The sequence below is a fragment of the Linepithema humile genome, chromosome 5 (assembly GCF_040581485.1).
Source record: "Linepithema humile isolate Giens D197 chromosome 5, Lhum_UNIL_v1.0, whole genome shotgun sequence".
Taxonomy (NCBI): Eukaryota; Metazoa; Arthropoda; class Insecta; order Hymenoptera; family Formicidae; genus Linepithema; species Linepithema humile.
This window is the reverse complement of record NC_090132.1, coordinates 21,207,772-21,231,539: the sequence shown is the minus strand read 5'-3', so window position 1 is coordinate 21,231,539 and position 23,768 is coordinate 21,207,772. Positions and strand designations below refer to the sequence as shown.

At 40.7% G+C, this 23,768-nt stretch overlaps 2 protein-coding genes across 2 annotated transcripts in view; both read left to right on the top strand.

The window, feature by feature from the left end:
- LOC105673369 (uncharacterized) overlaps nt 1-23,768 on the top strand; it is a 36,527-nt gene that overhangs the window by 9,541 nt on the left and 3,218 nt on the right. Inside the window, exons 2-19 of the mRNA XM_067355574.1 lie at nt 4,790-4,850; nt 8,159-8,341; nt 8,740-8,999; nt 9,214-9,468; nt 9,558-9,743; nt 9,864-10,129; nt 10,422-10,894; nt 11,085-11,207; nt 11,434-11,868; nt 12,092-12,374; nt 12,622-12,801; nt 12,868-12,951; nt 13,031-13,096; nt 13,302-13,382; nt 13,462-14,023; nt 17,556-21,743; nt 23,120-23,306; nt 23,420-23,542. Of these exons, the coding sequence (XP_067211675.1) occupies nt 4,790-4,850; nt 8,159-8,341; nt 8,740-8,999; nt 9,214-9,468; nt 9,558-9,743; nt 9,864-10,129; nt 10,422-10,894; nt 11,085-11,207; nt 11,434-11,868; nt 12,092-12,374; nt 12,622-12,801; nt 12,868-12,951; nt 13,031-13,096; nt 13,302-13,382; nt 13,462-14,023; nt 17,556-21,743; nt 23,120-23,306; nt 23,420-23,542 (7,996 nt within the window). The remainder of the gene's footprint in view (nt 1-4,789; nt 4,851-8,158; nt 8,342-8,739; nt 9,000-9,213; nt 9,469-9,557; nt 9,744-9,863; nt 10,130-10,421; nt 10,895-11,084; nt 11,208-11,433; nt 11,869-12,091; nt 12,375-12,621; nt 12,802-12,867; nt 12,952-13,030; nt 13,097-13,301; nt 13,383-13,461; nt 14,024-17,555; nt 21,744-23,119; nt 23,307-23,419; nt 23,543-23,768) is intronic.
- On the top strand, nt 14,235-17,659 carry LOC136999988 (serine-rich adhesin for platelets-like). Its single transcript, XM_067355377.1, has 2 exons — nt 14,235-14,242; nt 14,284-17,659. The coding sequence occupies exons 1-2, from the start codon at nt 14,235-14,237 to the stop codon at nt 16,826-16,828; spliced, it is 2,553 nt and encodes an 850-aa protein (XP_067211478.1). The 3' UTR covers nt 16,829-17,659.

The following is a 23,768-nucleotide window of genomic DNA, read 5'->3' as shown; positions in this document are numbered from 1 at the left end:
GCGTTACATAAGCGCTTACAAAGCGGAACCGGCATTCGGTACTCGCGTAACCCCGAGATAGACGAGTATTTTATATGATTATACTGACTTGAATTCTCACATCTCGTATCTCACGTGTGTAAGCGTCAGAGAAATCGGCTAACGGTTTGGTCGATAAAGCAGAAAACAGAACGTAAATTTACCTGTCCAACATCTATCGTACTGTGCGAATTGATTGAAAATATAGATCGAATTCTTGTGTGATGTCGCGAGTTCTGCGAAAAGGTGAGACGAATGCTCAGAAGTAATTGCACGAGAAGTCGTATAGAAGTTCTTGAAGAGAGTGCTTGTTTGAAAAAGAACAATTGTAAGGAATTACAAATTTGGAAAAAAATCGAACTTAGTGCAGAAAATTGAGAGATTTGTAATAGAACTTCGGCGAATTTATTTATTACATTATCTCTTTCTTTTTCAATAAACTGTTCGTTGCTATTTTTTTTCATTTGACATAGACTCTTACGATAGTTACATCGGAAGTGGAATAAATAATTTGGTGAAATTCGTAAAGATACTTGATCTCAATGCGCGATAGATTTTTGCTTTATTGTAGAATATCACGTGGAAAGATCAACGTCACAAAGTGTCGTGTGTGAAGGAAGTGAGCTGTAACAGTGAGATCCAATTAACGCGAGCCACGATCAAGTCGGTTGAGGTCAAATTTATTTGTGCAAATCATATACGAATTTGCGCCTGTTCGTTAATTCAAATTCTCTTCCGTGAATCTTGTGTACAATAAACATTTAAAAATTAATGATTTAGCCGAGAACTTAAATTTGGCTGCGTACGGTTCGCGTTAAACAATCCATTTAGTCTACGTTTCAAAGTAAAAAATGAAGCAACTTGGAAATAAATCCTCTAGTGCATCCTCTACGTCATTCTCTGATGTATCGAATGTACGTGTTTACAGTTCAAGCAGTCAACTTTCGGAACAGGAAAGACGTCGTACATCTGTCTCTAATGTACCCCCTGATGTATCCTCTGATTTATGTTGTGGTACATCAAATTTAACAGTTTCCAGTTCAAAAAATAAATTTTCAGATCAGGAAGGATCTTGTACATCCTCTGCTGCATCTTCTAAATCATGCCCTAGTACACCGATTACAACTGATTTTAGATTAAAAAATACACTTTCGAAACAGGAAGGGCCTCGTACATCCTCTGCTGCATCCCCTGGTTTATATTCTAGTACATCGATTAAAGTGGATTTTGAATCACAAGATAAACTTTCGGAACAGGAAAGACCTCGTACACCCTCTACTGCACCCTCTGGTTTATATTCTAGTACATCGATTAAAGTGGATTTTGAATCACAAGATAAACTTTCGGAACAGGAAGGACCTCGTACACCCTCTACTGCACCCCCTGGTTCATATTCTAGTACACCGATTGTACATGATTCTAGTTCAAAATATAAACTTTCGAACCCTGAAAAACATCGTACATCCTCTGCTGCATCCTTTGGTTCACACTCTAGTACACCGATTGTACATGATTCTAGTTCAAAATATAAACTTTCGAACCCGGAAGGACATCGTACATCCTCTGATGCATCCTCTGATTCATACTCTAGTGCACCGATTATAACTGGTTATATGCCTAAGAGAAAACTTTCGGAACAGGAAGAATATGATACATCCTCTGGTACATCGATTGTAGCTGCTCGTTGTATAAATAAATTTTTGGAACAAACAAAATATCGTATACCCTCTGATGCATCCTCTGGTTCATACTCTGGTGCACCGAATGTAACTGTTCGTAGTTTAGAAAGTAAAGTTTCGGAACAGAAAGAACTTTGTAAACCCTCTGATACATCCTGTGATTCATCTTTTGAGTTATTCTCCGAGTCAAACCCTGAATTGACTGTAGTTGCTCATAATAGAAGCAGTAAACTTTTGGAAGGAAATTGTACATCCTCTACTGACTTCCCTGGTACATCGAGTGCAACTATTAGTAATTCAAAAACTGAGTCTTTGGAACAGAAACAACAGAAGTTGGTACAAAGTTTGAGTAAAAATACGGTTAATAATGTGCCCCAACAAAGGAAGGATTCTTGCAACGAATCGCAAAATAATCCTCCTTCGGTTCATAAAATATTGTGCGGGGCTATGGAAATGATAGAGGAGTATGATATAAAGAGCACCGAAACGACACAGGAAAACTTGCCCACAGAAGCCACAAGAAAGTACACTAAAAAAGTAAAGTGGCTGCAATTATGCTTCGTGAAAGAACTCATACCAATCTTTGAGGGAAAGGAAGAAGATGACGTAAACCATTGGTTGGACAAAATTTCAATTATTGAGCATCAGTGCCAAATCAATGAAGAAATAATTATGCTATCGGCGATTATGCAGCTCAAAGGTCGCGCACTCAAATGGTTTAATCGACAGCCCTCGGAAAAGGTAAAATATTGGAAAGATTTCAAGACACAAATACAGAGTTATTTTAAGAGGAAAGTACCAGATACAACTATGGTAATAACAATCGCACAACGATTTTGGAAAATACGCAATGAAAAGTTTATGGACTATGCAGAGGAAAAGTTATCTTTAATGGAATTGTTAAATCTGTCGGATCAAGAGAAAATTGAGTTGCTTATAGACGGAGTGAGAGAGCCGACACTACGAATGATAATACTTGGCGCTTCGTTTACTAGTGTTTCAAATTTTCTAAATTACGTCTGCAAAATAACTGAAGACAAAATTGTTTCTATACATATTTCAAACCAGGCCTGGACTACAAAATTATAATTAAAATAAAGAAGCTATAGAGAAGATCAGTTTAATTGCCAAAAAGAAAAACAATCTATCAGAAGAGAAGTCCAGAAGAACATATTAGCACATTGTACACAAAGAAGACAAGGACAGCAGCTATAACAAGTCATGTGATCGAGCATCAAGAAGATTTAGAGAACAGCGGAAATCTCGTTGTAGATAGCAACAATTTTGAAAAATAGTTCAGACATGAGTGAGAAAGACAGAGCAAACTTAACGTTTCAAACTTTGTTAAATACTGAAAGTTTAATCAGACTGTATAATATTCACACTGTATAAAAAATATTTTGCGAATATGAAATTGTTGGAAAGTTCTGTTTGACATAGTTTTGTTAGTTGTAAAAGATAATGCAATGGATTTTGATGTTTTATTGAGTAGGTAGCTTATTCAAAATCCGTGTTTAAAAATTGTAATCAATAATAGTAAATACATTTTCGAAAAAAGAGAGATAACGGATAAATCTGTTTAATGATGGATTTCAAAATTCTTACTTCCAAATTTTTAGGCAAGCTAAGAATAACCGTAAACAAAAAATCTCAAAATATCTTGGAAGACTGTTTGATTTAAATTTTTACAACTTTGAAATGTGTATGTATAAATGTATAAATGAATGCATGTGTATGTTTATCTTACATGTATGTTATTTGAAATATTTAACACATTTTGGGCATAACAGTCTAAAATAGAAATATTTTTTAATATTTTAATCTTTAACTTAAAATAAAAAATAATTGAAACGGTTTGAAATTCCATCGTTAAATTTGTCCACTCTATGTAGTTTATTAATGTACTTGAAAATCGGAACAAACTTAATATTGTCAATAAAAATTAGATTCGGTAATTCTTCTAAAAATAATTCGTTAAGTGCATTATAATTGGCAAATATTTTAAAAGTTGAGAAAATTGAAGACAATTTTTACGCGAAATTGATTGCTGAAAACAAAGATTTAAACGATAAAATAATTAGCGATGAAAGAACAGAAACTTTCCAGCAATTAAACAGGCAAATAAAGTGGTACAAAGTAAAGCGGAAAAAAAGATAATAAACATGGCATACAATGGATCTGATGATAAATATTCACGCGTTAGAATATAAGACACATATTTCGATGGCAGATAATAACAACATATTCTCTTCATGCGACAAGTTTATAAGAAATATGTTTATGTGATAGTTTTTAGGTAATTATATTCGGGAATATTTTAGAATAAGATTAGTCACATTATATTGTATTATAATTCATTATAATATGTTTTAGAATTTTGCTTCTGCAAAATTAACATTTTTTGGTACTTAATTTTCTCTTCCTTTATTCTTATTTTCGTAAGAATAGATCAGTTCAAGACAAACTTGAATTATCAGAAAGACCGAAAAATCAGACTTGTGTGAGAAATTGAAAGATCTTACTCTGGCATCAAATTGAATTGTAACATTACAAAAATTATATGAAATACTTGCGTTGTATTTCTTTCTTATTTTTTATTTTCAAGAAACTGTCAATTACTATTTCTTTTAACCAACATAGACTCTTATATGTGAAAATGCGCAACGTGAATGAACTAAAGAACTAACGCTCAACGATATAATTTTATATAATTATAACTTATAATTTTTTATGTATGTGACATATAACATATGACATATTTTTACTTGACACCTATTTTGATGATTTTTTTAATTAAAGCTATTATTTGTCACGCAAAACATGTTTACTCTTTTATAATTTTTTTTATAATACGTTATGGTAATGCAAACTTTCTAGCATTTACTACATTCCATCGGCTGTTATTGATGAAATTATCACCGCTGGTTCATTATTAATTCGGCTCAGGTGATTGAACGCCACCAAACTTGGGACCGACTTGCTGAATTAATTATCCATGCGAGACTCTCACCGCGCGAACACACTTTTGGCATATTGTATTATATATCTCCGACGATGAATTATTAATGAGATGCATTGCTTTTCCGTTGCAGGAGGTGCGAGCGGTGTCGCTAATTCTCTGTTTGGGAATTCTGCTCGCGACGGTACAAAACGGTAAGTCTTTCACAACTTTCATTCGAAAGCATAATTCCCCATAAGAGAAACGATTAAAAAGTTTAATATGTAGAAATTCCAATTATTATATATATATATATATATATATATAGAATACGGGAACACTTGGAGACACAGACACATACGCATAATAGCAAATAACATTTCACATCGAATACGAAAGTGCCGATAATGACGATGGAATTTTACGCGTATCGAAAGTGACACTTATAGATCTTAAAACTAAATAATGCCTCGAAATAAATCTTGGAGAGTGCTTATGCGCCGCCGAAGTAAATTCAGCTTGCGAAACGCAAACCGTAAAACAGCACTTATCCGAATCCCCGGGGTCGTTTATCCGCCTACTGCTGCATCATCGGGCTTCACGAAACAATAATCGTTTCCGCGAGAATAATCAGCGTTGTAACTGAGAGTGAGAGAATCGAAATCATGGGACTCGCGAAGAAAACGAAGGGGTCTTGGGTCGCTCGTAAAGTGCTGCTTTTTCCGATTGTCTGAACGCGGCTCGGACGGTCGATCGATTTCCTGCAAGAGTCCCGAGAAAAGATTGAAAGTTGCACCAAAGACTCGTTATTGAACTCGTTATTAAACTCTTTTGTAGAAGTGCAACGATAAATTACACTTAATCGATCGTTCGAGATTTTGTAACACAGCAATGAATTCATTGGGGTCACTCACGTTACGCTGCAAATCTGGGGGGGGGGGGAATTTAATATAGAAATTGTTCATTATATTCGCACGAACTTTTCATGTGCAAATTGTTGTGAAGTAGAAAACTGTATCATCAGAGAAAATCATTTATATTATTTCAAAGCGGTTTCAATCAACACTCGCGCTATTATCAAAGCTTAAGTAACTGCACAGAGAATTAAGTAACACTTCTATAAATCGCGCGAAGAAGCCGTAGTCTTCACAATGGACAATAATACTGAAGAATGAGCGATAATTTCACTTTACAGCTTTTGTATTGCTCCTAATAATAACATTTTCCACATCGCGATTAAGTGCAGAGCCACGCCGCGATTTTTCTCATATTCGACGGCAAATCCGGAAAAACGCGCGATCACGAGCGAGCGTGGAGATCACGAGCCTCGATATTATCTGCGCTATTATTCGCCGTGGTTTAATACTGTTATATACCGTTTGTACGATACATAGCGTGGGACTATCGCGAGTATACGTTCGGTGGGCGTGCGGTGAAAGAGAATCTCGAGCGCTCCTGTATCGACGATCTTCGCGAGGCGGGTGGAGATAATGAGCTTACGGATCAAAGGTTTACAATTAGCGCGACTCGTTATATACAGTTGGAGTGTATTCCGGAAAATCCACTCCAATTATTTTAAATGGAATATTCTTGACAAATTTGAGGTTTGTCATGCCACATTTACTCAGAGTATTATAATAATCATCTACTTCTACGTCTCGACTCGAAAAATGCTAAAGACTGAAGGCTAGCCTTTTACTCCAGATTTGAATTGCGAATCGAATTGGACTGGAATTCGTGCTTTACGTGTTTAATAATTATTTTTAATTAGAAATAAATATTTATTCATATTTTAAAAAATCTAAATATTAACTTATATACGTTTTTGGGCAACAAATTTCGGTTCTTTTACTTTGAGAATTACATTGCATCAATGAAATTTGGAGAATGGTAAAATTTTTGCGCGTGCCTTCTATTGAACTTTCCGAATCGCGATCGTCGCTCGGGGATATTTATCGACCTCGTCAAAGTGTCACCGGTTTCTGGTCAGGGTCACCTGCAAGGCTTAATTTGCAGGCCCCTCTCGTATTGTTTCTACACGATGTTCGGCCTCGTTTCACGCTCGATCGGTGAAAGTACGGTACGATAATTCGCCGGCAACGCGAAAGTATGATACGAGTAGTCGAACGCGTCAGCCTTCGCGGGCGATTATGCGCGTGCGAAGCGGGGCAACGAGATGCATACCTCTTTATTCACAGATATATGCATTCGGCTAATTAACCGCTTGGATGATAGCGGGAAACAATATCTATCGCGTAATATTATCGTTCGCTTTCGTAATGCTATTTTCGGGTTACGTAGCGTTAAAGATCGTCGTAACGTTTCGCCGAGGGATATTGAATTAACTAAAATTACACCTTCGCTATTGTAATTCAATTCAATTGTCTTTATAATCATGATATTGGAAAATCTATTCCTATTTCACGAAGCTAAAAAAGTTCAATATTGTTACATAAAGAATCCCAATTGAAAAAATGAAATTTTGCAAGAAAATCTAAAATAATGTAAACAAACAGATTAAAATGTTTTATTCATTATATTCATATCTCGAAATATTAAATTTATCATCCGCCTGTACAGAGCACTTTATAAATTTACGCTTTATGAAAATATAGTTGCCAAGAAGGAAATAAATTCCTATATTGCGTTGGTATCTCCAATCAATCAATTGCATCGTTTACCATCAATCGTAGAGATCGTTACTTTTCTCGAATAAGTTTGTGGCTCAGAAAAAAATGTAACAGATGTTAGAAATGTATTTTTAGACTCGATTAGCATGATCTGCCGCGCAAACCGAAGTCGCGATGCGGCGCCTATTTCTTCGTGTACGTAAACGAAAGTCCAATCGCGTTTCAATTTCTCCCATGGCAGCGTTTTCTCTCACATCCATTTATTTCTCCCGTGTCTGGCGGTCTTCAGTGTGTGCGCTAGGTGTGTACCATAAGTATATGCGGTATGCATATTGGCTATGTACGTCGCGCGCATGCATTTAATTCGCGATCGCGTACACGCGCGTGCATTTAACGATTGCGGTGAAAACGTTTGCCGGTATTCCCGTCGCGACGAGAATATGCTATTGAGAGATGACAGTCGCTGAGAGTCGCGATTTTCGCGACTTGTTGATGCGAGCTGAATGCACCAGAATGCACGTCTACCATTGCTCGTTCTTCATTCAATAGAACTCTCAATAGACTTCTATTAAAAGCAGAAGAATAGCTATCGTGTACGAATAATAAATAGAAATAAAGGAACATTATTTCCTCTTTTTGGCCTGTAAGAAAAGACGAGAAATATAAAAGCGAGAAATTTTTTAGAAGAACCAAATATAAATAATCTAATAATTTCTAAAATTATTTGGATCTAAATTTTCGTTTAAATATCGGATTGATTTATCAGCACCCTCTTTTAACATTAAAACTACAAGAATGACATTTTATTGCTTACTAAAAACGACGAAAACATATTTAAAAATCGCATCAAAAAGCCTATTTTTAATGCTCATCGTCATATTCTTATCTTTCAGGAATTGCCGAACACAGAATAGTTTGTTATTATAGTAATTGGTCAGTGTACCGACCTGGCACGGCAAAATTTTCCCCTCAAAACATTAATCCGTATCTCTGTACTCATCTGATCTACGCTTTCGGAGGTTTTACGAAAGAAAACACGCTGAAACCATTCGACAAGTATCAAGACATCGAGAAAGGTAACGCAAACATGTGTGATCTTTTATTGCATTATTTGCTGAATTTAATTGTCGATTTGCAATACAACTATTAATGGTAATCGTTAGTTTATTATTAAGGGATATTTCTATCGATGGCGAAACAAATTAACAACTTTAACACAATTTATCGTTAATTGCCAAGAAAATTGAAGATTAAATATCAGATACTACTCGAACGTTAAAAATATTCTTCAATAAAAATTTATAATTTTATATTTGTATTATAAAATTGCCATTTGTCAATTGAATGTCCACTCGTTTAAATCGATGTCTCCAGTTATTTAAGTGCACTGCACTGACAAATTCAGAATACATTATCTGTGATGACTTAGCTGATATTTGACTTTCACTCTTCGATTAATATGCTCGTCTGACAGGCGGATATGCGAAGTTCACGGGTCTGAAGACTTACAATAAGAATCTGAAGACGATGCTGGCGATCGGCGGCTGGAATGAGGGCTCCAGCAGATTTTCACCGATGGTAGCCGATCCCGCGAGGCGACGGGAATTCGTCAAGAATGCCGTCAAGTTCCTCAGACAGAATCACTTCGACGGCCTCGATCTCGACTGGGAGTATCCGGCTTTCAGAGACGGCGGGAAACCACGAGATAAGGACAATTACGCCAATTTGGTGCAGGTATATATCTCAACAGTTCTTTTTATCGCCGTAGAAAGGATACGAAACTCCTTGAAAAGGCAAAGATAAAACGAAAAAGAAAGCGAGCGATGAAAAAGACTAGTAAAGATTCATATACAAAAACATGAATAAATGTAGAACACTAGAGCGGCGAGCGCGCTTTTGCTTCAGTTTCAGTAAACTGTGGAAATTAATCAAAATAATTCCTTGGCAGGAACTCCGCGAGGAGTTCGAGCGGGAATCCTCGAAAACCGGAAGACCGAGATTGTTGTTATCGATGGCGGTGCCCGCCGGTATCGAATACATCGACAAAGGCTACGACGTGCCTAGGCTAAACGAGTATTTAGACTTCATCAATCTGCTCTCGTATGATTATCATTCGGCGTACGAGCCTGCTGTCAATCATCACTCGCCGCTGTATCCTCTGGAAGAGGACAACGAATACAATTACGATGCGGAGCTGACTATCGTAAGAATTTACTTGTCGAAAGACGTACTATTGTATAATGTTATCCCTCGAGCAAAGCAATTGGCAATGCGCGCTTGATTGTCCGCTAGGATCACTCCATCAGTCATCTCTTGGAGAAGGGCGCATCCGCGGACAAGCTCGTTCTTGGAATACCAACGTACGGTCGATCGTACACGTTGTTTAATGAAGACGCAACCGATATCGGATCGCCAGCGGATGGCCCAGGAGCGGAAGGAGAAGCCACTCGAGAGAAAGGCTACCTTTCTTATTATGAGGTAAAATTGATGCCAAATTTAATGCAGAAAGCTTAATTAGAAGCGATATATTAAAGCAGTAAATAATGTAGATAGAAATTTTATATATTGAATTACAAAGAATAAAATCGGATTCTTAAGATCTGCGAGGGCGTAGCGGCATCCGATGAATGGGAAGTCGTTCAGCCGAATCCTAAAGCGATGGGACCGTACGCGTTCAAAGGCAATCAATGGGTAGGCTACGACGACGAGAACATAGTCAAACTGAAAGCTAATTACGTGAACGAGAAGAAGCTGGGAGGCATTATGTTCTGGTCGATAGACAACGACGACTTTCGCGGCAAGTGTCATGGCCGGCCCTATCCGTTAATCGAGGCTGCTAAGGAAGCTTTACTTATGGACAATAGGTAAGAATTGAGTCGAAAGCAATTGTCATAAATAATATTCTAATATAATTATAATTAACAGCAGAGTGTTCATTAGTGCACCTAACCTTTCGGTGCTATTAATTTATTAGCATTATTATTATCATTAATGTCTCAATATATAAAGAGATTAAATACATTAATAAACAGTAAACGTAAAATATATATTTTGTGCGAAAAATATTATTTCTAGAGCGGTTAGCAGGTATCTTATTTTCACTATTAATTTAATAATGCGAAATTCAGAAGAAAAATTATTATTATCATGTAGCAGAAATACGATCGACAAGACGAAATCAATAGACAGTCGAAAGAAGACCCGCACTCGCACTCAAGGTGCTCAGAGCAATGCTGTCGCTCGTAAGTCAAGTACGAACAGCCGAAGAAGTAGTACTACGTCGGCTCCGATCAGCACTAAGCGTGTACCCTCTTCAAGACCGAAGTATCGTACCGCTTCGAGGACGAAAACGAGCGACGAGGATCAGGAAGATCGGGAGGTATCGAGGAGATCGTACGATCCGTCGACGGACGAGGATACAGAGGGTAAAAACACCGTCAGAATCACGGAGAAGACCGAGCAACCGAAAAATCGAAACAGAAGCAAAACGCGAAGCGGTTCCACCAATCGCAACTCTCCCAGAAAACAATCCAGACGTAAGGGACAGAGCAAGACTGGCGAGGATGAAGAGTCCTTGAGCAATAAACTAACAACGCCCGAACCACCGACCACTCCTGATCCAGGAAGCGGTGAGTTGTTATGAAAATTATGAGGTGTTTTTAGCAGCAAGCTTTTTTAATTATCAGAGATTCAATTCGAGATTTTAATCTTGGATTTATTGAAAAATTTTTTATTGATAAATAAAAGTGTGAAAAAAGGACTGGAAGAAAACTGTCTCTTTGCTATATAAAATTAGAGATTCTCGATCCGCTTTTGTAGACTTCAAATGCGAGGACGAAGGCTTCTTCCCGCATCCACGAGATTGCAAGAAGTATTTCTGGTGCCTCGATAGCGGCCCAAGTGGACTTGGCGTGGTTGCGCATCAGTTTACCTGTCCCTCAGGTAATTTTATATCTTTCCGTAATTTTAACATAATACATATATATTATTATATTAAAAATATATAATTTAAATATATTCTCAAATTTTTTAAATTAATTTCTCAAAATAATTAATGTATTTGTTATAATTTCGATTTAACTGATCTAATTAATGTATTTTTAAATTTGCAATTAGTACAGAAATCTATAATTTGTTTTCTATAATGACGTCTCTTGGATTTTCACAGGTTTGGTCTTCAACAAAGCTGCGGACTCTTGCGATTACCCGCGCAATGTAATTTGCCCTAAGACATCGAAGACATCGATCGTTTCGACCACCAGATCGCCCATTACAGCCGCGACTAGTCGAACGACTTATTTGCACAGCACCACAACCGCAAAGGCAGAATCGGAGGAGGAATACGACTCGGAGGAGGATTACGACGAGGATGAGATCGAAGAGGACGAGGAAGAGGAAGTGAAAGAAGAACCAAAGACTACCACGACGGCAAAACCACTCGTGTATAAAACACTCACTAGAAGTAGACCAACTACTACAAGCACAACTACTACAACGACAACTACAACGGTGAAACCAAGTGAACCGGAAAGAATCATCGATGACGAAGATGAAGAGGATCCGAGAGTGATCAAGGAATTAATTGATCTTATCAAGAAAGCTGGTAAGTTTCCCAAATATGTATATGTGATTAAGCTGTAGTTTAAATAATTTTTAACATTAATAATATTGACATTTTATCTCACAATTTTTATAATAATTTTTAATACTTTTTGTAAATTATATAGTTGTTTTTATAAGATTTTTTCATAAAATTGACTTTTTCAATCAAAACATTGTCTCTTTTATGATTTATTCCATAATAATTCTTCCAACTCCTACAACAGGCGGAATAGAACAGCTGGAGAAACAATTGCTATTTCAAGAAAGAAATTCCGACCCTACATCGGGCAGTGAAAGCGTCACGCCGGCTACTATTAGTCGTAGTTTATACGAGCGCGTGTTGAGTCGCCAGGCGAATAGAATCGGCAGTCAGCGACCCGTATTATCATCCTCAGAAACTAGTTACGTGAACGGACCAGGAAGATCGCAGTTCGAAGGCTTAGACGATATTCCTGAAGTAAAGAATCTCAGGCAGAAGCCTCAATATGTCACCATCGAGAGACCCAAGTCAGTTTCTCCACTTCTTTCATTATTAATAAAAATATATATCACTTTTTCTATTATAATAATTTTTCTATTTATATTAAGATCAATTCATTTTTACTGCGACTTGATAAACTCTCATTAATAAGCTAAGGTCAAAATTAATCGATGATAATAAAGACGATTCTAAATGTTTACTTATGAATTCGATTATAAATCTAATTATGAATGTTTAATTAATATTTCTTAACGATATTGATATTAATTCTAGATCAGCCACAAAAGAAGATGAAGACATCGATGAAGACGAAGAAGACGGCGACAACATTGACGTAGCTACCTTCGATGAGGAAAGTATTAGCAGTCCATTAGAAGATAATCTATCTACGCAACGAGTGACGCCAAATTATGTGAATATTCGACGAGCGCGACCTTCCACTACAACGTCTAGGTACGATAATAAACAGAATAATGAATTTTATCTTATATATCTCTCATTATATCTTGAAATTTTCAGAATTGAAAACGATGTGGAAGAAAAGGAGGTAGAAGTCGAAGAAGAAAGACCAACTCGCAGACGACGACCCTTCATTTCTTCGAAGTAAATATATATTTCATATTTAAATCGATATCAAACAAACTCTATATTAAAGTTAATATTTTCTAATAATGTTTCTTAGACAACAAAAAAATGAGGCAAACTCTGAAACATCCAAATTTTTCCGAAATCGCGGTTCAAGTTTCAGGTAATTGAAAAATCTTCGTATAAATAATTATATATTATTCCACAAAAAAATAGGAAATACTTTTTAAACGCTCAAAATTGAACAATATTCAAATCGCTGCAACCCGGCGAAAAATCATAAATATGAATCACAAATATAAACATGAATATATACTATCTTATTATTTTTATGTGCCAACTTATTGATCTGTTTATTGTAAATTCAGGAACACAGAGAAGGAAGACGATTCGAAAAGTGCGGATGGATCGGCAGAGAAAAATGACGATGCATCGACGACAAAATCTAGGTTTTTATACATTTCTTTTCATCGTTAAATTTCCAAGTGTAATAAAAGTATTCTTCATGTTTTACTCTAAATATTTCAGGTACATCAGCATACAAAGATTCAGAAGCACCACCTCGAAGATTTCCGAAGATTCATCCGGCGTAGCACCTACATCGGAACTAATCACCGAGACCACTACATCATCGAGACCAGAAGACTACCCAGAAGTGTCTAGTACAACAGCTAGAACGACCATTTCGTCGTCCACGACGCCTACGACGCCTACCACTTCGACTTCCACCGAAGTCATTACCGTGATTAGCGTTGAACCGCCGGAAAACCCGTCTAGTGTCAGCCCGAAGACAGGCGCAATCAATCCCACGACGGATTCGACAAAGCTGGAGGAGAATACGGCAACGGAGATCCTGTTGACAACGCTGCCAGCCGTCAGCAGCTCAAGTCAGCCAGCAACGACGACGACGACGACGACAACGTCGACGACGACGCCGACGACGACGACGCCGACGCCGACGACGACGACGTTAGCGAGCAGATCGACGATCGCCGCGGTATCGCAGCCGCGACCGTTCGGCTTCACTAGACGAAGATCCAGCTTGTCAGATGCGACAACGACAACGACGACTCCGTCGAGCAGATCCAAGGTGAGTATAACGTCACGAAATTCCACGCGCCCATCCGGTCCATTTCTGGGGCGAGTTCGATTAAGGACAACACCGACCAACCGAGTTGCTAACGACGAGGATCAGACGGACGCTCCGCGTACAGAAGCTTCCACGCCGAAGAGCAGATCACGCAACAGAGGATCCAGTAGATACACCACGCCGACGTTGTCATCGAAATCGAGGACAGAAAATGTTGCCGCGAGTTCCGGCTCGATTTCCAGATATAGAGAAAGAGGCAGGACGACGACGACGACGACCTCGACGACCGTCAGCACGACCGTCAGCGGCAGCTCCAGAAAAAGATACCGCAGACCCAGCAGAGTCAGCAGCACGGAATCGAGCAGAACTAACGAATTGGACGACAGTCCAATAATCAGGATAACGCAAGGCGGTGCCAGGAGAAATCTATCGTTTCGATCGCGGACCGAGAGCGAGGAAGAGAATAACAACAAGGTAACAAATATCAGGGTCTTCAAAAGGCCGACTGTCAATCGCGAATTATACGACAGAACAAAATATACGAAGAAGAAAGACAACGTGGAAGAGCCGCTGGGAGAAGTGGATGAATCGAGCCAGAAAGGAATTGAATCGACGTCAAAAGTTGCCGAAGCAAGTATCGCCGGCGCGGAGATCGAGAGAAGCGACTCGCTGAACATCGTCGATCAAGAGACTGTCACGATCGATTCCGTCGTTGAATCGAACACACTTGAACCGATATACACGGCGAAATCGATCGCGGCGATCGGTGCCACGACTGCCTTCAGCGGCAAGATCGATTACACGAGTGCTCGGCCGAAAGATGCTGTCGCCACGACGACCGCTCACATCGAGACTCATGAATTTAATCCCGGCCTGGTGATACTTGTCACCGAGCCCACCGATGTCGAAGGAACGTCGGCTGCGCCGAGAAAAAGGAAAGTTCTCTTGAGACGGAGACCGGTATCGTCGAGCACGGCCAATGCTATCGAAGATGAAGAAAAATCTCAAGTGACCCGCAGACGAAAGGTGACGAGACGCAAGCGTCCCGAGGACACTTTGTCCTCGACCAAAATTATTTTCGAGAAGGAAACGAGTCTTCTTCCAGATTCGACGACTCCGATAGGCGAAGAGTCGACGACTGATCGGACAGAATTCACGAAGGAGATGGAAGATTCGACTCTGGCTATTACTGAAACCACCTTGTCCGGCGATTACAATCCCAACGGTTTCACGAAGGTCACTTTGGAGACTCCCGCGGCAGAAAGCACGACGATCCCCGAAGAAGCGACTGATTCCCTGAGCACTATATCGACGATCAACACGTACGATGAAGAATTTCGCTCAACGAACGAAATGGACACCGAAAGCGCCACGATAGAGTCAACACTGGCGACAGCTACGATTGATAATACCGAAAGCGACGCGTTTACGGAAGAAACATCGATACCGTCTACTGAGAATTTATCCACCCGCGAGCAAATAACCACTGTATCGCTCACGCCGGAACCGGATTCCGCCGCAAAACCGAGCTTCGAATCGAGATACGCACGCAAGAAATATATTCGCAAAAATCCCGCGTCGTTTTCGGAGAACGCGACTAATCGATATTCGTCGGCGTCGACGGAAAACAGCAGCCTCGAGGCTCTCTCAAGGCGCAGGAATAATTTGTTCAGTCGACGTCCGGTTTCTTCCACCACCGTTAACGCGCCGCGCGATGATGTTAAATATGAAGAGGAGGAACAAGAGGAAAAAGAGACAGGCGCAGCGGATGGATCTGACTTGGTTAAAGAAATTGTGGAAGATACGACTTTGAGTGACAAGCCGGCTTCGACAAACGATTTTTCAGTCGACTCTGCGGAATTCTGGAGACATTACACCACAGCGTCGTCGAGAGCACAGATAACCTATCCTACAATTCCTGACGACGAGAGTCCTGAAGACCGTGAAGTCACAAACCCAGACTTCGTAGAAGATAATACCTACCGATCGACATCGATTGCCACTCGCAAGCCGGAAATTCGGCCGCGATACAAGGTACCCGTAATTCTGAAGCGGCCTTTCGATCCCGAAGAAGCTCTATCGCCTAAACGACATCCGTTGGACTCCGCGCCCGAAGAATCCGAGAAAACTCCGGAAACGCGAGAAGCCCGACTGCGGCAGTCCGGCTTCCGACAGCCGCGCACGCGCTACAAGCTCCAAGATCGCGACGGCGTCGGAACAAACGAGGAGACAACGCCGTCGGGTCCGGAATCCACGAGTATCTGGCAGCACTTCAGGACGCGCTTGTACTCGAGACGGCCGTCGACGACCAGCACGGAGGCGACGGTCACGGAGACTCTGATACCGGCGAGGAAGTTCAATTACGCGGCGGACGCTTTTCACCGGAAGCAGCAGTCGCTGAGAACGACGACGACGCCGAGGAGCAACGATCCCCTCGACTCGCAGAATCTGATCGATCCGTATCACGCGCGCGTGACGAAGCCGTCGGTGACCAGACTGGTGACGTCGGTGACGGAGTCCGGCACGACGGAGCGACAGAAGATCCTCATCAAGACCAAGTACTCGTCGCTGACGTCGACCACGAGGATACCCGCGGATCAATTTTCCCCGACGACCCCGCTGAACAGAATAGACGACGACGAATCCGTCAACGAGATTCGCCGAGGTGTCGAGCGATCGACGCTGCCGATCGAGGGCGAATTCAGCAATGACGGTCGATTCACCACGGAGTCTCACGAGTCCTCGACCATCGAGATCGAATCGGTGTTCAGCAACTTAATCGCCGGCAAGAGCGCGGCGAAGTAGTAGTACAGCGGTGCCGTTACTCGATCATCGACGCAGCTGACAATGTATATAAATGCAGCCATTAAAATAATTAGGCAGCCGATCTCGCGATCGCCGATTTGGCGGATACGCTAGAGAAACTAATAGACGCGCGTACGCGTCACTAATGTATATAGCTACTTAACGAGCATTAATTGTACTTTAAGATTGCTGAGATAGATGTTAAAACGAATGCGACTGTGCGAACAAAAGGAAAACGACAGAGACTCGCTAGCACACGACGACCGATGACCGAACAATAGTGCTCATCTCATCAATCTCATCAATAACGACGAATCATAACGAGCCTCTTTATTCGCTTTACTGTCTCTCCCAGCGGAACCCCTGACTGAAACCTCTGATAATACGACGATGTACTGCTGCTCATCGCAAACACGATCATCACTAAAAACGCTATCGATGACCCAGGACTCCTTATCGTCCAAATTAACGCAGCGAACGAGACACTACACGATCACGGCGCTTCAATAGATAACCAGAGAGCTCCCCTCTTCACACTAGTCGATCCATCCTTCTCTTCTCCCGTAAAACTGGCGCGGCTACACGCACAGAGACAGAAGGACAGAATGAAGGAGACTGCGAAAAGAAAACAAGACTGCTGAACGAATAAACAAGGACAAAGAGAGCGAAGAAGATCCCGTGAAAGGGATCTCCGCATTAAAGCGCGCTGCCTTGTTCTGATTTTCAGGTCGCCGATACGGAAGCTATCAGGCTGCCGACTCTGAGGGAGCTGGTCGGCTATCCGACGACTCACTACGACGATCGTGTCGCCATCACGACGCCGTCGTCCGTGCTTTTGCACTTGCTACGCGACGACGCGGACAACGACATCAACCGGCAGAACGAGGAGGAGTCGTTTGGAGAAGCGAATGAATTTCAGGCTGTCGAAAAGGAGCTTGCTCAGCCGCCGCGGAATAGAATCGAGGAGATCGGCGACACGTGGCTGCAGCAAGCTTCGAAGAACAAAGCAAGGTCTCGCGCTTTAAAAAGTACAGACGCCATCCTCAAAGAACGCACTTCGGTGATTGATCCAGCACCGACGACAATGCGAGGCATTCCTCTCGCCAATCTGACGTCGAGGCCGGAAACACGTGGGTTTTACATCACCAAGAGCGAGAATGATGTTCCAACATCGACATCGGTGGATGACATTGCATCGTCCTACTCAACGGCCAACGGTTCTGTCGAACAGCGGACGGAAACCACTCGAATTTCCAACGTTTCTACGACCAACGAAATTGTCACCGTAACTTACGACAACCAGAACGAGTCCAATACTTCTAAACATAATGATATTATTAGCGAGAAAGACGTCGATACTCGCGGAGAGAAATTTTCCTCCTCTAGTTATTCGGCGATTCCTTCGAAGGATTCTAGCGCCGAGAATCTTCCGGATTACAAAGAATTTGAAGTAATCGCGATTCCTCTCGGCAAACCTCCGTTGAAAACAGCAAAATCGCGTAACTTCGATTACAATACGACGCCTCTTCCTTACGTCGTTTCCACGACATCGCCGACGAGACGGAAAATCGCTCACGCCGTAAACAGGTACAGGGAGGCCGCCACTCCGTCATGGACGGGTAAGCGTATAGTGTCTAGAAGACGAAGCAGGATCGTTGTCTCGCCGATCAAGAACGCTGTAAGACAAACTGAGAGCGGTTCTACTCGCGCCACGGCGAGCGCCTTCGAAAGCGCTTCCACAATTCCTTTGACTTCCGTAAGGCGTAAATTTCCCGCGACGATACCTCCAATCGTGTCAGAATCCACGATATCTCCTGATATCTTCGACAGCGATGATATCGTAAATTTTGCGCACGCGAAAATCGATGGTGTAGAAAGTCGCACAACTGTAGCGCCGGCGATAACTTCAACGAATCCGATAATTACGACCCCCTCGATGGCAAAAATCACTTCAGCGACAAATGATCCTACCACTGTCATCTCAACGATCTCGGACGATCTTACAACGATCCGTGCAACTACAAATTCATCTGTGATTACGAACACACCGTCGACTGCTGCTGTTGCAGAAACCCCTGCAGCTGCGACTGAAAGTACATTCGCGACTACGAGCAAAATTGAAACTATTTCAGTAATTGCGAATTCTGAAATCACGCCAACAATTATAGATACAACCGTGATTGCAAATGACTCTGTAATTACGTCGAATATTGGAGTTGAAACTACCTTCGCCACAAATGCAAATTATTCGACTGATTTTACGAATACGCCGGTAATTACGAATGCCGACATAGAAACGATTGCAAGCGATTCCGCAACTGATGTTCCAACAGCTATAAATACATACGCGATTGCAAATAACTCTGTTACATCCGCGCCGACAAATATTGGAATTGAAACTGCCTCCACAACTGTAAATTATTCAAGCGACATTACAGGTATAAATAGATCAGCAACTACAAGTGTCGAAGTGGAAACCACCGCAATAGTAAATTCCTTCGGAACTAGTTTTCCACTAATTACAAATACGATCGCGACTGATGCTGCAGTTATGAGTACAGCTATCAAAGCTAAAGTTGCTGCAACGGTTGCAAACTTCGCAGTCACAATTCCAACAAATACGGAGGCAAATAAAATTGATCCTGTAATTACGACCACACCTGCAGCTACCGAAATCACTTCAACGGATTATTCGACATTCACGATTCCAGAGACGCGTGAAACAATAATTCCCGTTACTTTCCCAACGGTTTCTTCTGCTACGAATACGCACACAACAACGAATCGCAATGATCCCGCGGATGCAGATATTACAACTAAAACTGTTTCAACGATTGCTGACTCCACCGCGGTTACGATGTCCGCAGATTCAAACATTTCTTCCACAGGCACAGACACAACTTCAACAAGTTCAATTGCTCCGACCGAATATTCTACGACACATTTCGCAAATCAGAATACTCTTGATATTAATGAAAATTCTGAAGTAACTTCTGTAGAAATCACCGAAAATCCTGCGACGTTTAAAACCTCTCCGATATTTAACTCCATCACAAGTGCAATTTCAAAGTCGCTTCCTAATTCCGGAATGTCGTTAGCTGCGACAACTGCATTCTCAACTCAAGTGGACGAAAATACTGTGACACCGAGTGCTGAGACAGCGACTGTAGTTTTAGAAGATTCCACAGTTCTTTCGACGATCTCTCCTAAATCGATCGCAACGAGCAGTATAATTCAAGCAACCACGAAAACTTACGAGCCGGATTCTGCACAAGCGATAAGCGAGAATTCCATAAAACCAGAAATAAAAATAACTTCTGAGGAAATTGCTTCGAAGAACATACAAAGTCGAAGACAAAATCGAACGAGTTCTCAATATAATACGGCTAATCATCATTTCGGTCAAAAAAGGCGTCGCGTCGTAAATCGAACGAACAACTGGCTCGGCGGATCTGTAATACAAGAAACGAACAATCAATATCCTCGACATCGAATCACAACGTATCACGAACGACCACGAAGACCTCCGAGCTATGCTTCGTCTTCGAGGGTGGTTGAGCAAAATCGCAGAAGAATCACGCAGAAGAGAGGCAGAGTAAATTCTGAATCGATTAGTAGCACCAGCAGACCCGATGAGCATACTGTCGATGTTCCAAATATCACCGACGATCGAGCGGAAAATGTGGAAAAAAGAATGAAAATCTTGAAGAAAGTTGAAGAAAAATTCGAAGAAAGAGAGATTACAACTATAGTCGCACAAGAGACAACAATGTCTCCTCAATCTGATATTTCTACTAAGTATGAAACGCTTCAAGCTCATGAGAATGGAAATATTGGAAGCAGACGGAAAGTTGTACCGAAAAGAGTAAAATCTCAGTCGCAAGAAAACTTTGCAACGGAAAAAATTAGTGTCCACCCTGATTCCACCACTACTGCTGAAAATCTTTCAGACGATTCTCAAAGTAACTTTCACACGAACGAGAGCTTTTTGGAAGGAAAGACGAAACGAAGAATGAGAGTTGTATTGAAAAGCGTTAGACCCATCTCCGAAGAAAAGAATTCAACTGACGAAGCAAATGCAGATTTGAATAAAAATCTTCGAGATGATTTTCACACGGACGAAACTCTTTCCGACAGAGAAAACACGAGGAGAAAAATGGAAGTTGTTTTAAAGAATGTCAGAGCAAAATCTGAGAAAAAAAATGCCACGATTGAAGAAGCAAGTGCGAATTCCGATTCTATCGACCTTCAAGACGAACTTTCAAATAATTCTACAGCGAGCACCAGTTTTCCCGTAGAACAAAAGGCAAAAAGAAGAATGCGAGTTGTATTGAAGACAGTGAAACCTAAATCTGAAGAAGAAGAGACAGAGATTGAAGAAACTCATGAAAAGACACTTTCTGATGAAAGTCTGAGAGGCACTGTTTCAAATAATCTTCGTAGGAGCGAAAACCTCCCCGTCGAATATAGAAGCAGAAGAAGAATGAGAGTCGTATTGAAAAGCGTGAAACCCAAATCCGACGAGAGAAATATAATAACTGAAAACGCGACTGCAAGTCCTAATTCTATCGATAAGGATCTCCGGGGCAATTTTTCAAGCAATCTTCGCGCGAACGAAAGTCTTTCCGACGAAGAAAAGGCGGGACGGAAAATGGAGGAGGTTGCGTCAAAGAGCGTGAAACCCGAGGAAAGAGATTCAATAGCTGAAGAAACAAATGCAGAACCTGACATCGAAACGAATCCTCAAGTGATCTTCACGTCGAACTTTCCAAGCGAGCACGTGGGCGATAGGGAAAATACGCGTTCTAAGTCCGAAGAAAGAAAAGCGACGATCGAGCAGCCGGAAGACACGGAGCTGCAAGCCACGGCGACGTCTGTTCAGACCGAAGAGGACACTGATCGGCCTTCGCTCGAGGTCAGTGCCGCTTTAAACCGGAGATCCACATTGCCTTGATAACACACTAGTTCCTTGATCGATCGCATGTTGCCTTAACTAAAGCGGAAACGGAAAACGAAAAACACCGCCGCCTCGCAAAACTAATGAGGAACCCTAGTAGAGTTGACTAAAACTTCTCGAATCTTGGCGACGGCTGTAACATCTTTGCTTGAAAAAAAAAAAAAAAAAAAAAATCAAATGACTGTTTGAAACATTATAACTCATAGAGAGATTTCGGAGATCGTAATGCCACGAGGATTACTTTCAGCCGCTTAAAATAACACGTATCGCCCAGTCGCCGGCTATGACATTCATCTTTTCACACGTCTAACCGAAATAATCCATCGGCCGACGATATTTTTACGAACGACTAATCCGAGAGGAGTCGATACAAACTGATCGTAGTGGCTTTTCACGAATGCCTACCTGACAAGGTCTCTCGATCATCTAACCAAAATACATTGAGACGAGAATGGAGCTGCATTATATCACTCTTTATACTGCTACGTCATCATCGTATTTTAAGATAGACGTATTGCCTGCCCACGAAGAGTTCTTTTCTCTCTTGACTATTAGAAACGTTTCTACTCTGGGATAGAATATCCGGAATGTGAACTTGAAAACCTGATCTTTCTCTTTGAATGAATATTCTGGGACGCAAAATGGACCATCCTCATGCGCTACTAGTTTTTCCAGCCATCACAAATTAACAAATCTCTTTACGAAAGGCGCGCTGCACGTTTTTGCGAGCGCCCACTTCGCTTAATCTGGTATATTTTCAACATCTGTTAACGCTTGAATCAATAATTAACGTTTTAACGTGCGAAACGTCCCAAACAACACAAGAATTTATAAAAATTTAGAATAAAAATATCTAGAAAATTAAAAAATTTTTTATTTTTATAAGAAGCGTTTCAAACTTTTAGAAAATTAGAGATGTTTTTATTCTGAAAATTTTTAAATGTAAAAAGTCTTTTAGATGTTTTTAAAGATATCTAAAAAATAATTAAATAACTAAGAATCCTTTAAAACGTCTAAGAGACTTCTGAAAAATGTTTGATAATCTATAAATTGTTTAAACGATCTAAAAACAAATTAAGAAACCAAAGAAGACGCAAAAAGCTATTTTAAGTCTATTAAAAATTTTTTTAATATTTGTGTTGTCTGAGATATCGATTTTGAGATATTTTTCGATTTTCTTTATCTTATCAATCTGTCGTAAGCTTGCTTTATCCAAAAATTGCGAACACATATATTCACATATGCATTCGTCGGTGAATCTATTGTAACCGATCAATGCAGTGATATTGTGCTTTATGTATGTATTATACATAAATCGATCATTCCTTAAACAGGTAAATTTCTCGAATAACGGCGGCTCTATTAATCGCAAATTGGACAGCGGATACTTTAATAGACGCAGAAAATTAACGCAATCGACGACGACTACCCCATCAACCAACACTTTGCCGAACACGGTAACCATTCATCGAAGAGTCAGGCCAATCGATACCACTTTATCACCTAGGATTGATTTCGGCGGTAGGTTCATTAAAAACTGATAATAAAATTAATTATAAAAAATTTGCTGCCTCACATTTTCAGTTTGACTTGCTACTTTTAATATTTCCCCTAAATTTCTTATTATATTTCAGACGCGTTCGAGGATTCTTACTCGTATATCAAACTGGCCCAGAATGATCAGAAGGCAGACGTGTTGGATCAAAGCATCCACGCTCAGGAATTCGCGGTGACTTTAGCGGATCCGTCTGATACTGGTACATTACGCTTGCTAGAGACCACGCCATCCAACTATCTAATTCTTGTAATCTAAAATACTACATCATGCTCTCTTCAGCTTCATTCTCTTCGTGGGGTGCCTATGCGTTTCGCCTAACGACACTCGATTTATCTCAAGCTCATTCTGCGATCTGTTTCTTCGAATCACTATCGAACTGTGTTCATTTAACGACAATTTAGATAAATTCATGGAAATCGCCGATT